At 36.2% G+C, this 17,049-nt stretch overlaps 1 protein-coding gene across 1 annotated transcript in view; it reads left to right on the top strand.

Moving 5' to 3' along the window:
- LOC150088121 (uncharacterized) overlaps positions 1-17,049 on the top strand; it is a 138,378-nt gene that overhangs the window by 99,786 nt on the left and 21,543 nt on the right. The window contains exons 12-15 of the mRNA XM_090370031.1: positions 75-163; positions 2,702-2,929; positions 5,597-5,750; positions 11,360-11,418. Of these exons, the coding sequence (XP_090226157.1) occupies positions 75-163; positions 2,702-2,929; positions 5,597-5,750; positions 11,360-11,418 (530 nt within the window). The remainder of the gene's footprint in view (positions 1-74; positions 164-2,701; positions 2,930-5,596; positions 5,751-11,359; positions 11,419-17,049) is intronic.

Genomic DNA, 17,049 nt, shown 5'->3' with positions numbered 1-17,049 from the left:
TACATTCATTAATATAACACCTATTAAAATATTAATAGAACTATTCTGATAATTTTTGTTTTTCTCCTCTGCAGGAAAAGGTCAAAAATCAAAAAGGTCATTCTCATTTGATGCTGCTAACATTGCCAAATTACATGACCTGTCAACTCGTCTTCTCCAGCAGGTAAGCAATGAACATTAAGAAGATTGATAATATAGAAAAATTCTTTGCATAAATTTCATTTTATCTGATAATCAATGGAATAAATAAAACTGGCCTATTTTTACACGATCATAACGAAAACATCTGTACGTTCGTGAAGGAATCATTAAGTCCTCAGCAACAATCTGTAAGATAATTAAAATATAACTAAGGGTAAGCAATTTTAAAATATGAAAATTATTGTTTTTAATTTTTATACAACAAATAACTGGACCTACATGCTTTGGTTACTGAATTAACTGGCTATTTTGCAGTCCAGCAAAAACACACATTTGATTATATTATAAAGATCTTTATACGTCTCGAAATATCCTCCTTTTTTACCTACATACTTCTGCAAACTGCTGAATGCCTTCGTTATATTGATTTTCTCGTTATATTTAAATTTTTACTAGCTAAAATTTCTTTAAATAGTCTCAAAAAATAGCAATCAAAAAGCTCTTAAGTCCTGATTAGGGGAGGAGAGGGCGAATAGCACCTCCAATATCAGATTCCTCAGGGCGTTCGTTGTCATCGAAGCTGAGTGAGGCCACATATTTTTGTAGCAGAAACAGATGTCTTTGGTCTATTTTCCCCTCCAAGTTTTGGCAATACTGATGGATTTATCTTATCATTCAATAACTTGCAATAGTAACCAGTCTTCAAATTTGTCAAAAATCAATAAAATGATCTTTTTGCATTCCAGAATTGACAGAAATTCTCGACAGCCAACATGGAGTTCCGTCTTCCACATTACCATAAACTTCATTTTAAGCTTTTTACCACTTGCACATTTTCAATAGTAACAAATATTCATTGTATACTGAGTTTTGACTTGGGAAAATATATTTCGCCTGATTTCCGTTTTAGTCAAACACGTTATTAAAGTGTGTTTAGCAATAGAACTTGGCACTTCCCTTTCAAATATTAAAATAAATAAAATAAATTTTCTGAAAAAAAAGAGATAAAAAAAAATCTCGCTCACCTTATTCCCACAGTCAAAAAGTGCCTATCCAATTCTTCCTTAAATTTTACCAAACTCTTTTCTTTTGCAAGAGACTTATTCCAAGGTTCCACAACACGCTGCCAAAGGTAAACTTCAAAAGATCAAGTCCACTCTTATTTTTTATTTTTGCCCTCTGATTCTTGTCTCACTCACCAATGAGAGACCATTCCTCTCTCGTTCATTTTACTAATCCCCTTAGGGTTTTATACACCTCAGAAAAATCTCCTCTAAGGTATCCAGTTGCTAAGCTGCGCAGATGACATCTCAGCCAGTCATCACAGGGATAATGCTTAGCGCTCTTCACCAAACTATTTTTCCTTCTTTTCACTTATTCTACAAATTCTATATCTTTCTTTAAATTCCCAGTGCAGTCCCACCATCGTCTTATAGAGAGGGATTAATGCCCCCCTCCGTTTTATACTTGAAAAATTCGAATAAATCATAATCAGAGTACCACTTGCTCCTCTTGCCTCCTGCTTGCACTGCATGTTGTAGAGCAATGCCTACAACATGTAATGCAAAAATGAAAACTTTAGTTTCCCTTTTTCAGCCCATATTTGCTGTCGGTCCAGATCCTTGGGAAGCAACATTATCCTGGTTCGGATCGTTAACCACCTCCTAACCTTTAAGTCATTAGGAATATAATAATGAAATATAGGGGAAGCCATCACACAATGAACGCATCTATAATAATAACATGAGAGAATATGGAAAATTTGCCATTCGCTTAACGACTCCTTTTCAAAGAACCCTGTCGTTTGGCGGGATATATCTGTAGTCCGGCGCCTGGCGCATATAAATATTAAATACTTTCTCCTTACAGCAGAGGTTTCAAGTGTGGGGCACACTTGGGTTTTTAGGGCGAGCGTTTTCCATGAAGCACTTTTTTTTTTTTTTTTAACGAAATATACACAAACTTCCCAACAATCCAGTTATGAAGCGTATTTATTTCAATCTTTGAGATTAAATATATCGAAGTATAACATACTTTCATATTAATTTATAAAAGTATGTGTACTCATAGCTAAATTTTATGTTAAATCTGTTTATTTGAGGTTGTTCTGGAAGGGAGCGCGAAATTTGTAATATTTTAAGAGTCGCAAGATATAAAAGTTTTGGAGTCACAGCCTTACAGCGAATGCGTTGATCGGTATTGTTTCTCCAGAGAATCAAGGTCACGGAAGTCTCCAGCTTCCGAGATCTTGAGACTCTGGAGAAACTGTGCACTTCATCTTGGTAAATACTAAGTAAAAATACTCGTATAAGACACAGAATGTGGCTTTTTATGCAAATTTTCTGGAGAAAACACTCTGTGTGGATAATTACAGATTATCCACACAGATTTACGGTATTTAAACTGCTGTAAAATTAAAAATTCAGCAAAAATCTTTTAATATCAATAGAAAAATTTCCTGATAGCATACCACATGGAGTTTTACTGTAGTACTGTACTAGTCAAAATATGTTCACTATTATTCCGAAAATACTTATTCAGTTTTTTTCATCTCTTGCAGACAAGTGATCTTGAACAAGCACTGGCTGAAAGGACTCAACAAGTTTGCCAATTACGATGGGAACTCCTCCATCGGGACGTCTCAGCTGTGAAACTGCAGACGGAATTACAGAAAGCTCATTGGCAAGATGGAACAAAAGATCGCCATAACAAATGTGCAGCTAAAAGGGCAAGTTACGCCCATAAACGGTCATGGTCTTCCGGAGAAGAAATGTTAAACAGATCGAAGGCGAGTACAGTAATTTGTATTTTTGGCACCTACAGCCAAAAAGTAAAACGCTTTTGGTTTTCATTATTTTTTATTAAATTTATTTAATAATTATATAAATTATATAAATAATTATTGTTTACGATTGTTATTTAGATAATAACAATTGCAGTCATCCCTTGTAATAAATTATAAACTCATTTATTTTCTGAATGTTTTCTGCAACGCCATTCAGAGCTTTCGGTGAATTGACAAAACGGCTCTTGACCAGTTGACCAACAAATATTATTATAATATTATTATTATTAAAAGGGATAAAAAATATTTTAACCTATATTTTAATATAGGCTAAAAAATACCGTATTTTTTTAAATTTAAATAAATTTCAATTTAGTTTGAATTAATTTAAGGAAGGATCAGACAAATGCTTTTTTTGTTATTGTTTATAATGCTATCTAAGCTTGCTTCCTCGTATCATTTGCCACTGATACTTAGTGACACGTGGATTCATATATTTTTTTAAACTTATATGAGACGGTGGGGGAGGGGTAGTTATGAAACAGTAACATCTCACAGTCGTTGATCAAAAATGTTAGAGGTTTTAACGATCTGTTTTCATCAATGAACTTTTGAAGCACTTCTTAAGCTAAGTGCGAGGGCCATTCAAAAGTTGAAAAGAAAAAAATCTGATACAATGACAGATTTAGGAAATCCCGGAAAAAGACCAGATGACCAACAACTATTATTATAAATTTATTAGAAATAAATTTAGATATTTGACCCATAGTTTTAATATAAGTTAAAAATACATTGTTTTAATTTAGGTCTTTAAAAAGACTTAATTAGAGACCTAATTAAGTTTAAAGAGACTTAATTAATTAGATATAAGAATAAAAAACGTATATAAAATGGTATTCCTTTGGTGTACGAATTATGTAAAAAAATTGGGAATTAGTATTTTATTTTAAACTTAAATATACAAAAATTTAGTAATTCAGCTTTCATTATTAGCATTCCCATTACATTTTAAGATTGCAGAAACAGGAGAGTGAAGACTTAGCGAAAAATATATTTTAATATATATTGCTTAGATGCCGATATACAGAAAAGCTGAAATGGAAAATAAAATAAAATAAATAGATATATGAAATAAATAAAAATTATTATATTAAAATTGAAAATATTATTATACCTTTTGGAGTGGAGATATGTCCCTCCATGCTTTTATTCAAAAGCGAACGAATCGTTAATGCAGATTTTTTTTTTTTTTTTTTGAAATTATCATATTGTGAATGAATTTTATGCAAATTCCCCGCAATCAATCATTTAACAGATACAAAATATTTAACAATGCAGTAATACTACATATTTACTAACTACTAGGGGGCTTCCCACTGCTCGCTTTTCTCGCCCACCCCTTCGCACCCCCGTATACCTCTACGTAAAATGTAGAGGTATACGGAGTAAGTCAAAACTTTTCAACGTAAAAGACACGTGTCGAAACGCACTGGTAGCATCAGGAAACACATCAAGAAATGATCTATGTAATTATTTAACTGTGCATTTGTAGTGCGCGGCATTCTCAAGGTCAAATAAATATCACGATAAACTCCAGAACGGTGTACATCCTCCAACATGACCGCAAACAAACCATTGGGAAAGCAGTGATTGACAAGTTGTGACTCCCATATTTCGACAAACGAAAAGGAACAAAGCAGTGATTGGCAGACGCCGCTGCTTTCCCCGCCCGCTGTCCTCCTCGGTTGACATGCCTAGGGTGTTTTTCCCCACATTTGCCGCTATTTTTAAATCGGGAACTCGTTTCCCGTTTTAAAACAGAGGGATGGAGCGATAAACACCCTACCTAAGATAAGTCCCCCTCCTCACCGACACAAAACAATTAGAAAAGGTAAGTGCCTTCACCTGTCAATTATCGCCGTCTTCCTCGCTTCCATCGAAGTACCTGTCGGTGTATACTATACTGGACTTCAGCCAATATCACTATAATTATTTACCTGCGTTTACATAAGAAAAGGCCTTAGGAAAAGGCCTTTTGCTTCGGGCTCCCACGATGCATGAGGAATATTGTTGCATCCGAAAGAGCAGGACTAAACTATTTAACGGAAATAGTTACAAACTGTACAAATATTTAAAATATTTACAAAACGCTAAACTACAGTATTTACAAATATGCAATATTCATTAATATACAAAAAACGTTACAATGGAACATCAAATGTTAGACAGTGAATCACGTGCACGAGGTTTGTGAACGTTATAGAGGCAGTTGTCAATAATTAATTGCATTTGTAGTGACGTAATTGTCTCGTCCTCTTCTCCCATTGGCTGAATAAATATCACTAGGAGGAAAACTTTTTTTAATGTATTGAGAGATAGATATACTGTATTTATCAATTTAGTAATTAACTTATCTATATTTTCCTCGACAATACAATACAGTTTCTTCTGATAATGCAATGCAGTAGTTCTGGTTTTTAACGAAAAAAATCCAAGCGACGATTTTTAGGAAATATGTACGATTTTCGCTTTTATGACATTAAAAAAAAACAAAACAATTATGACGTAAAAAAAATCATACTATGTATTTACTATAGTGTACATAGGCTTATATCAACATTTTTCAATTTTTGAAGAGTAATAACTGTCAAATATTTTTCATACCTTTAGGACATCGATTATTGTGAGCTGCAGTCCGAACAACTTTTGCGTACTTCAGCAACATCTTATATTAATTTGCCTAAAGTAGATTATGGACCAAGCCAATTGACAGAAACTGTTCATCAATTGAATAAAGAGCTACTGAAACTCTCCTCTGTCGCAGGTGAGAAAAATTGAAAAACTGACTCTTGACAATGATATAATCTACACTGCCTGGTCACTTTATTAGGCCCATGAATTAATAGCGTGTTGAACCGCCGTTGGTCCGAATCACTGATCAAACACATCGCAGTGGCATGGCGGCAACAAGGAGTTGAAAAGTGAAACGAAGCTGTACCATTCGTGCAATAAAACTTTTCGCTGTTCCCAGAGTGACGAGGGAAAGGGACTGTGCTAACGAACGCGCCTTTCCACTTCACCCCACAGATGCTCAATGTAATTGAGATGCAAAGTCGGACTGGCCAGGATAGATGCTTGAAGTCTTCATCGTATTACTCAATCACCCTTTCGCACATGCGATAAGGACGATGGTTGCAATGTCCTCTTGAAAGCACACCCTGTAGACGGGGGGGGGGGACATGCCTCACGCTATCATACCTCCTGCAGCAGCCTGAACTGTCAGTTGATATTTTATGGCGCTTTGCCAACTAAGGTCATAATGCATCTAGTCAAGAACTGTCAGTACACAACAGGACAGTTCCAGCGCCTCGTGTGGTTCCACTCGTCCATCGGTGTGCAAATTGTAACTCGTAGAACATAATTTGCCTCCAACCCTCCTGCATCCACCCATTACGTTCCTGGCTTCAATATGATCGTATTTTCCATTTAGTGGCTTCTGTGAATGGCTCCCCTATTCCCATAGTGCATTCTTTGTAATGTTCATTGATGGTGCAGGTACTGATGCCTAGTGTAAAGTTCTCTAAAGTCACGTCTTCTCACAGATGCTTTTCGAGCGTTTTTCCATTCGTTAAAGACTAATGATACTTTGAACACTTTCCTCCGACAATACAATTGAAGATGTATTATCGAAAAATATAACTATCCTCTCCGCTACAGCAGCTGCTAAATGTCCATCGACAATCATACCTCTTTGGAAGTCCAGCAGATCCTGCCCGTTCTGTATTGCAGGTAAACTAATTTCTAAGCTCCCGGGTAACGTGACTCTACAGCACTTTCCTGTGCATTTACAGCACTTTCACCACTTTACCTCTTTAATTTACACAGTTTTGCATAAAGAGTTGCATATAGTCTAAACTTCCAGGACTGAATAAAGTGACCAGGCAATATACACAGCATATATATTTTTGTATGAATGACATTCAATGGCTTCCCTATCTCAACAATACCAGAAACAAAATCTGCGAAAGAATACGATATTTTATCAAAAAATAAATTATTTTTACTTTTTTTTGTAAATGTAAATAATCCACAATAACCAAAAATGAGAAAACATATGTACAAAAAATAATATATTTTAAAAAATATTTGATTAAAATAAAAGAACTAATCAAAATTTTCACATATCGAATGACGTTTGTCAGACATCCAAAAATACTAGGTAACCCAGAATGTAAATTAATTGTTCCCTGGCTCTCTCTTTCCTTCAAGGCACCTCCCCATCTACTGATGTTGTTGCTATAACCTTAGAATTACCATTTTTTGAGACATTTACGGCTTTGGCTCTTTCAGCTTGCTGCTGTCCTCTAATAGTCCTCCATGACTCCGAATCTTCCAGAATCGGCGTTTCATTCGATAGAAAGAAAAGCTAATCAGATGGTTGGAAAACTCGGAGTTAAAGAGCACAATGGCAAACCTAACAAGACGAATTTTTCGAATCCACTAGTCTGCAACTTATGCAGACCAGTGGATTCCTCTGATCCACTGGACGGATCAGAGGGATCAAGACAGAAAATGGAACACCCCGATGGGTAATATTCTGAAATGTGTTTAATAATCAAAGAAAAAAAACATGGTTGTATCTTACAATATTTAAACACCAGTGGTTATTAATTACTTAGCAGATTTCTGCAAACAATAGTTTTTTCACTTAAATTTAAATTACCATTTTCCATCTCTCTAGTTAAACTGTCGCTGGGATATCAGCTGTTCCATCGATAGGATTTCTCCCAATCGACGAGATGGCAATGACCAAAATTGCCGTTTGGAGACGGAGATTATTCTTTTTTTTCTCCCCCCCATTCCTGTTCTTAATAACTGCATGCAAGCGTTACACTATTCTTTCTCGTTTAGCGCACCACTGATGGAAGCTCTAGGTTCCTTAAAGTCAAGAAGAATGAGGCTGCAGATATTTTTTTCGTACATTTTGGCTATCGTCGACTCTGGCTCAATATGGTAAGAGAGCATTTCATCACAAGTTAAAACCTTTTGTACGAAAATGATTATTGTGTCACATGAAATTCTGCAGGGTTTCATACGCAACGATTTCGACTTTTACTGAATGGCATCCAATGGACATATCACCATCCTACAATTTTTATGACTGCTGCAATTACCCTAATGCATATGCAGCTTCTTCTCCAGCAGTGTCAGTATATTGGTGGGGTGTTGTAGTCCCTCATGATGGGCAAGGAAGCGAAATATCCTCAGCTAGCTATTGCTCTCGTGGACCTAGTAGGATAAGTTGTTATGCCACTGTGAGGGTGTAACAGTCTCGAATTCCGTGTTCAGAACGGGTTTCTGTTAAATCTCTATTTTAAGGTCAGCACGGCATTAGACCCAAATTTACTCAGGAATTCCATGCCCTCAAAAGTCTTGCTGTCGATACCATCGCTAGAATAACACCGAAGAGAAATGTGACTGCTATAAACTGCAGTCATAAGAGGGATCTTCCAAAAATTGAAGACAGGCTGGAGTCCAATGGTCTTCAAAGTCAAGACGCTGCACAGACTAAATATCGCTGAGGGCAGCTATTAGCAGCAGTAGTGCAAGTTTTTCTCACATATATCGACATCACTCATATCTTCAACTTCTTCAACGCAAAACCGCTGGTGCTAGACAACCGTAACAGAGAACTTAAATATTTAGATTGATAGGGCTCATTAAAAACTCTCCCCTTAAAAGTGACCTAAATCTATAATCTCAACTCTGTAACCTCTTTAGGAACAGATAGTAATGCAGTATTTAGGACATGCAAACAGAAAATTTGGTGTGTTGAACGAACAAGCATAGGAGGGAGTTTGAACTTATACTCGGCAGAGCTCACAACATCAAGGTGCACAGAACAATGCAAGATCTTCATTAATGTAGGATTTAGGTAGGCTGGGTCCCTTGAGCACATATTTTTAAATAAGAATAAGATCACAAGACCGGTAGGCCCTAAAAATAAGATCGCGGAGGCCTTGGACCAGCTGCACCAATGAAAACCTCAGTAAATACATTCGGTTTATAAGTTTTAGTATTACAAATTAAAACATTATGAAGAATTGTGGAAAGACCCAACATATCAAATAGAAGAGATACAGTTAGACCCAGTTAGTATCAAAGATCCAATAACGAAGGAACAATTGGAAAAGGCATTGAAAGCTATAAAAAATAGGAAAGCAATAGGAATGGATTGTATAAATGCAGAACTGATCAAGTATGGAGGAAGTTTTTTAAAAGACAGGATACTAAATTTATTTAATAAATGTTGGGAACAATATAAAATACCAGAAGAATGGAAGATAGAAAAAATTATTTCAATATTAAAAAAAAAAAAGGAAATAGAAATGATACAAAGAATTATAGAGGGATTAGCATACTAAATACGATATATAAAATGTATAACAAAATAATAGAATTAAAATTATCTCTGATGAAATATTAATAGAACAGGCAGGATTCAGAAAAGGAAGATCATGTACAGATAATATATTTATATTAAAACAAATAATAGAAAAACGAAAAGGGTTTAATTTAGAAACGCATTTAGCATTTATATGTTATGAAAAAGCATTTGATCGAGTAAACAAACGAAAACTATGGGACATTGACTAATAAAGGATACCCAAAGCATCTTACAAAAATAATACAGAGTTTATATCAAGGAACAAAAATAGTAATAGATACAGGTAATAAATTAACAGAATCAAGTATAATAAATCAAGGAGTTGGACAGGGACGTAGCTTGTCACCAACGCTGTTTAAACATATATATCGAGGATATGATATGTAAATGGAAAGAAGAAATTAATATAGGTATATATCTAAATACAAAGAATGGGATTAATACACTGTTATTTGCAGATGATCAAGTAATTATTCAAGATAGTGAAGATAATTTACAAAGAGCAGTATTTAAATTAAACCAAATAACAGAAGAATATAAAGTTAAAATATCAACGATGAAAACTAGAACAATGGCTTTTTAGGGGAAAAATAAGGAGAGAACAAAAATAGTTTTAGACAATAAAATGTTAGAACAAGTAAAACATTTTAAATATCTAGGATGTGATATAACATATGATGTCGAAGAAGATATGAACCAGAAATTGGCGAAATTTCAAAATATATGTGGAACAAAAAAAAAAAAAAGAACTCTGGCTAAGAAAAACAAGGAAAGAAGCACAATTGAAATTTTACAAGGTAATGGCAATACCAATACTTCTTTATGGTTCTGAAACATCGATACCGAAACAAAGAGACATTAATAGAATACAAGCTGCAGAAATGAAAATTTTAAGATATGTTAAAAGATGTACAAAATTAGATAAAATACCAAACGAATTAAAGATTTACTCAATTAATGAAAAAATTATAGAATATAGACAAAGATGAAAAGAACATGTAGAAAGAATGGAAGATAATAGATTCCCTAAATTAGCTTACACATATAGAGGAAAATGAAAAAGAGACAGAGGAAGACCAAAGAAAAGATGGGCAGACCTCTTCGAGATCGGAACAGGCAGATCGCCTAATCCATGAAGGAAGATAAAATAAGTATTACAAATATGTCCAAATTAAAGATAGTGCTGCAAATGCAAATCGCTTCTAAAATATGGCATAAATCACGAAAAGAATCTTGTGTGAGATGAATTAGTCACTATTCAAAATTATTAACTAGTGACTGCTTTTAATCTCACATGTTACTGTAAGCACCTGAGCAAATCACAATGACAACATTCACATATCATTTTGACTGTCTATAGGTGCTGCAAAAAAGTAGGCCTGACTAATCTTGTACGTTTTAATCCGTAACTGACATTCCTAAAAAAGATACTTGATGAAAATCCTGGGTTCCAGGAGTGTCTGAAACGCCGAAGACTCTCGTCAAACAATTTCCTATAAGAGTAAATAAAAAAAAAAATACATTTTGTGTAGTGTGAAAACGGTTTCAATGTCAAAACTTACAGATCAATTACCTATTGTTAAAAATTCACAAGAACTTTTTACCTAGTTTGGATAAACACTGTACATATAAGATTATATTCATTACATCGAAAGTTATATCTAAAATATCACACTGTCCACTGGCAGAAATATTGGATAAGTTATTCCAGGAATTCGAGTATTAATCCAGATTGACAAAATTATTCCTTGAGTTCATATTAATTTTAAGTTGTTATTAAAGAACTCCGAGTTCGTTAATAACAAGTTGATTGAGTTCTTTCTTACTATGTAGTTTGTCTGCTGAGTATGGTTTACTTGAACTAAAATTTTGAATCATTCTGTATAAAAATCATGAAGTTTATTCAGTATTCTGTTCTGAATAGCATCTCTTAATTTAGTCGAAACATAGACTTGCAAAAACATGACTGTTTGTTTTATTTGCAGATAGTGCGTTTCCAGTGGAAGAGGAAAAGAGGCCAATTGCTGAAGCAACACACACAGAGGTTGATAAGTGGTACTTTCTGTGTAGTAAAGGTTTCAAATCAGTTTAGAGTATTTTATAGCATCTTTTCTGCAGAGTTTAATAGAAATATTCAATAAAAATTTCTCTTACTTAAGGTTATGGTTGCCTGTTCCGCACCTCTGTAGAGGAACAACGTAATTAATAATTTCTGATTTGCTCGATAGGTTGAAAATATATGTTATTTTAGTTCATTGGCAATGATATTTTGAAAAAAAAAAAAAACGATTATACAAATATACAAATCTTAAGCAATCGTAATAATTTTATTTGGATTAAATTGTTTAAAATAAAATTGCTTCATCGCTACATATACTGGTGCTCAAAAGCAAGGAATAGACTTAAAACCACACACATATTTGTCTTTACTAAAACAAAAGTGTCTGACGTAAAAAAAATCGCGCGCAACCTATTACAATGCAAACTGGGTAAGCAAGCTACCCGATCTGCAGGTCTGATCTGTGTTTTGCGTTTATCGCTTGCACTATCGTGATCTAGTTATCCATCACTGAAAATATTACAATGATACCGTCGATTTTCTGAGGTGGAGAGCAATAGGGAGAAAGGGAGGGGGGACAGAAAAGTCATGCAGTGCAGAAGAAGTAGACTAAAAATCAACCGGCACAAAAGAGACAGGGTGATGAAATGTGATTTGCTGTTAATGTTTCTTTTGTAGCATCAAAAATTTTGGCCACATTGTATTGTCTGTTCAAAAGTGTGTTTAAGAACCATTTTGCATGTTTTGTGTGCTTAAAAATTCTACTCCCTCAGCCTCAGATCGGCTAATAACTGTCATAACTGAAGATGACTTCAGGAATTCCGCCAGTCATCGAACAAAGACCTCTCCAAACGAGAGACAAGTGGCGAAATCACTACACTCTCGCGGAAGACCACAGTGAAGAACCAGTTTTAAAACGTGCAAATCTCACTAAGACCTGTCCGAAACAGTCCTTGTGTCAGCTACACTCAGGTGACTGTTATCCGGTCCTAACTGCGAAGCTTCACACAGACTTCACAAGACGGCAACCTGCTTCAGAGCTTTCTGGAGATATAGGAAAACCTTACATTCAGACAAAACGTCTATCTATAGAAGGATTCACCAATGGGATCTTTATGTACGACAATCAGTTGTTTGTTTTCCTTCATCCAAAAGAAGCCACTTTGAACTGGTATCGACAGGAGCAATGGACAACGACGCCCTTAACTGACGAATCCACTACACTAAAAGTCGCAGGGAGGAAGAAAAACGACACGTTTGGAAGGCGTAGTTTAATGATGTGGGGTGGAATCGCTGTAATAGTCGAAGGGGTTGATGTCGGAGAGAAAGTTAAATCTGAGGGATAGTCAGAAACTCAAGTGTTTGATGTTACGTCGGCCGACGTACTTACAAATCTGGCTCCAAAAATGGATTAACCAGTTCAGAATTCTTTGGTTCCGCAGGAGGAAGTCTGAACTGTGACCTCGATTGTAAGGAAGACGGTGAACATAAACATATTTTGTAAGAAAGACAGCATAGAACCAGTATATGTCTACTGGGTGCAAAAACTGACGATGGAACAAACAATTTATACAGCTGGTAATAGTACTAGTGGGTGCATAGTAATACAGGGTCATCGAAAAAGGTGTCGGTGATTTCCCTTTTAATTATCTTCGGAACATTTGATCGATTATTGTGATCGTCGCAGCAAACAGTGTGGTAACTCACTAAGTTTTATTTGACACCTCAACAATGACCTTGGCTGCGCCGTGAGTGTGCGCAGAATGATTCCTACGCGCACCGCCCCAGTCAGTGTCAGTAAGATGGCGACCGTGCAACAGAAAGCGCAGTGTGTGTTGTGGTACGCTGAATTTAAATTTGTCATAACAGTGTAACGTAAATACCGACGTACTTACAGACAAGACTATAATACGTTGGTTTAATTAGTTTAAGGAAACTGGCAGTGTAGACATTAAGAAATCTCCAGGCCGACCACCAACGTCTGAAGAGAATGTGGAGCGCTTGAGACAGTCGTCTTGCTTATGTAGTCAGAAGAAATCCAGCCTGGAGCTTGGCATTCCAAAGACCACCATTCAGAGTGTGCTTCATAAACGACAGACTGCATGCATACAAGATTCAACTCAAATACGAAATCAAACCTGAAGGCCGTCCCAGACGAACTGAATTTGCTAATAAGAATTTGTCAATCTTATTTAACATGGCTAGTGCCATGTTAAATAAAATTGACAATGATGAAAGTTATTTAAAACGCATTTTGTTTAGTGACGAAGCAACCTTCCACATAAATGGGTGTGTTAATCGTCAAAACTGTAGAATTTGGGGATCACAGCAACCAAATGAAGTTCACCAGTATGTACATGATACTCCTAAAATAAACGTGTGGTGTGGATTAATGCACTATTGCTTGTTAGGCCTATTTATGTTTGCTGAAAGGACAATAACTGCCAACATTCATTTGGTGCTTCAGATTTATGTTTTGCCTCGAGTTGAAGACATAGAAAGAGAGAAATGAGTTTGTGATTTTTCAGCAAGATGCACACTGCCTCATTTCAGCCGTAATGTGCAGAATTGCCCTAAATGACAGGTTTGCTGATCGCTGGATCGGAAGCGGTGGTCCTATGCCTTGGCCACCAAGAAGTCCTGACCTGCCACCATCAGACTTTTTCTTGTGGGGCTACCTAAAGGACAACGTCTACGCAGAAAAGATTCGCGATCTGCACCATTTCAGAGAGAGGTCACAGCTGCAATAGCAACCGTTACGCCAGAAATGATTGAGCGCCATGGACAGACTGAGCAACGAACGGTGCTCATATTGAAACATACTAAGATATGAAGCAAAACTTGAGATATTCCTGTAGATATAAGGTCTAACAAATAAATCAATAGATTGATGGGAGTATTTGCGTTGCTTTATCATGAAATCGCGGACACCTTTCTCGATGACCCTGTACATGTGTGGACTAATGATTTAAAGCTTAAATGAACTGATGATTGGTTATGAAATATACGGTCATGTTGAAAAGAGTCGCGAAATAGGGAAAAAATATCCTTTAGTCTGCAGTTCTGCCCAGATATTAGCGAAGTGCTTTGATCAAAGCATTCTGGGTTAATTCTAGGAACCTTCTTGAACTTTTCAAGGCCACTTGGAAATGGGAAAAAGGAATTTTTCTCAGTATGGTAGGCCTTAACTGGTCGACAAAATTTATTTTGGAGAGACTGTATTCATTCAAGTAGAAAATGTGCGAGGCTTTTTATGCGCATTGGCAAATATGTGTAAAGCGCCTATTATCCTGACACTCGAATCCCATTGGAATGGAATTTCAAAAAAATTCATATTTTACCATTTAGAATTTTGTCTAGCCATCCCAAATTTCATTAAAATCGGACCAATAGAAATCTGGAAATTATTATTTTTTTCAAAAATATCGCATAGACTTTTTATGTATACTGTACATCCGTATATTGTAGCTGAAGCACTGGATATTGTTTGTTACCGTGCACTAATAAAAGGAAGAGTAAAAGCCAATACGCAGAAATAAATGTTCTCTATTCAGGAATATGTCGCTGCTTTTCGCTTTTATTTATTTATTTGTTATAAGTCATGGATTATTACTATTTGCTAACGTGCCTGAAATTTAAAGCTTTATTTACATTAACCAATTTGTTTCTAATACCATTAAGGAGACAAAGGATTCAATGAGTGTGCTAATTTTTCCTTCCATCCTTAATCCCTGACTGAGTCGATCGTGTGTATTCGGCACACAATCGATTCATGTCAGTAGCATGGGACAAAATTATGCTTTGTACCCTCTCTTTCCCCTCCCCCCGAGGGTTTGTTGTTGTTATTATTATTATTTGGAGCATTAGCAAGTAAGGCCATATTGCCCGGGGATATGCGGTGGTCATTCCCTGACCTTTCCGCATCCTCCGTATTTGGTGGTGACGGGCTCGAACCCCGGTCTAATCAAGAAGCGTGTGCTACGCACTGCTGCTCCTGCCCACCTGGCTACGGAGACGCCTCCGAGGGCTTGTCTGCACCCATTAATTACCATAATCACAAAAAGGAAAGCTGTAATAGAAGCAAAAGATCCATCAGCAATCGAAGACCATGAGGAAAAAACACGTAAATAACTATAAAGGCCAGGATTGTGTGTGAAGAGCGTACATGGGGGGGGGGGGGTTGCGATGCTTCTCGTCAAAAACTGCCTAAAAGATTAGAAGAATAAACCCTGAGCCAAATCAAGATAAAGCGAATGTTGCATCAGTGGGAAATGATTTGTAATAAAATAAAGATGATAGTGGGGTATATTACAGTCCAAACGACTGAGGAGTATGATAAAAGTTTCTTTAAGCAGATTGAATGGGCGAGTAAGTACGGTTATCTCATTATGGGCAAATTTCAATCTACCTGTCCCAGACTGGAATAATAATGGTAGCAGTTTTTGAACAGACTGGAGGAGGGCTACTTATTGCAGTATATCGATATAGTACAATGATTCTTTATGGATGATTGTGACGATAGAATATAAATAACGCAACAATTTTGTTTGTTTGTTATTTATTTGGTTTTTAGGAGCATTAGCAACTAAGGCCATATTGCTCTGGGATATACGGTGGTCATTCCTTGACCTTTCCGCATCCTCCGTATTTGGTGGTGACAGGCTCGAACCCCGGTCTAATCAAGAAGCGTGTGCTACGCACTGCTGCTCCTTCCCACCTGGCTACGGAGGCGCCACAACAACAATTTTATGATGTTAAAGTCTAACAAAACTCACCTTCCATAAAGGAGGAAGCTGATATGTAATTTATCTTATACTAGGTTTTTTTTTTTTTTTTTTTGCAATTGCCCTTCAAAAGACCTTGCCCTTGAAATTGCCCTTCAAAATCGGCATAAAAGGCAACATTGTCTCTAGAACTAAATGCCCGATGCGCCTAGTAAATACCCAAACAAACAACTAAATGGTCTTCTCGTTGTCACCCAGGTTACATATGTCTATGGCGATTCTTTGTTAGGATATGTTTCCGTGGATTATTATTGAAGCGCTATTTTAATCCACCTCATGAAGTATATTGCATAGCTTTGTAATTCAGATCGAAACTTGTCTAATTTGTCCATTAGTAGGCCACATTAAAGGCAAGGTCTAACTAACGTTTCGTGAAAAAGTTTTTGATTTATTTACGTGTTCATTCCTAAAATACAAACTTTTATTCAGGACCGAATCGTGCAGCCTTTATTTCATATAACAGCAAGTGTGCGGCGCGGTATATATTCTACAAAGTGTTTTAGGGCGTTTCGGTTTAATTTTAACCATTCTTCCAGCAAAAAAATCGCTCAGCTGAGACAAAGTTGAAGAAAGGACTTCGTTGCTGAATAGCTCTCTCCACCATATCCCACACATTCTCAATAGGATTGAGGTCAGTGTGAATGTCGAGGAGGGGCCGGAGAAGATGGTGGAAATTCGTGTCATGTTATCGGAACCATTCTTGCACAATCCGCTGGGGCATTTTCATCCATAAAATGGCTACCACCTTCTGGATAATGTGTAACTTTGCAGGGTGCAGTAGATCTGATACAAAATTCAGGTACTCCTGGATGACATTCGACCTTCCACTGGT

Source organism: Mastigoproctus giganteus, chromosome 3 (assembly GCF_048544385.1).
Source record: "Mastigoproctus giganteus isolate SK-2022 chromosome 3, ASM4854438v1, whole genome shotgun sequence".
Taxonomy (NCBI): Eukaryota; Metazoa; Arthropoda; class Arachnida; order Uropygi; family Thelyphonidae; genus Mastigoproctus; species Mastigoproctus giganteus.
Note: the sequence above shows the minus strand (reverse complement) of the source record. Positions and strands in the feature narration are given on the sequence as shown.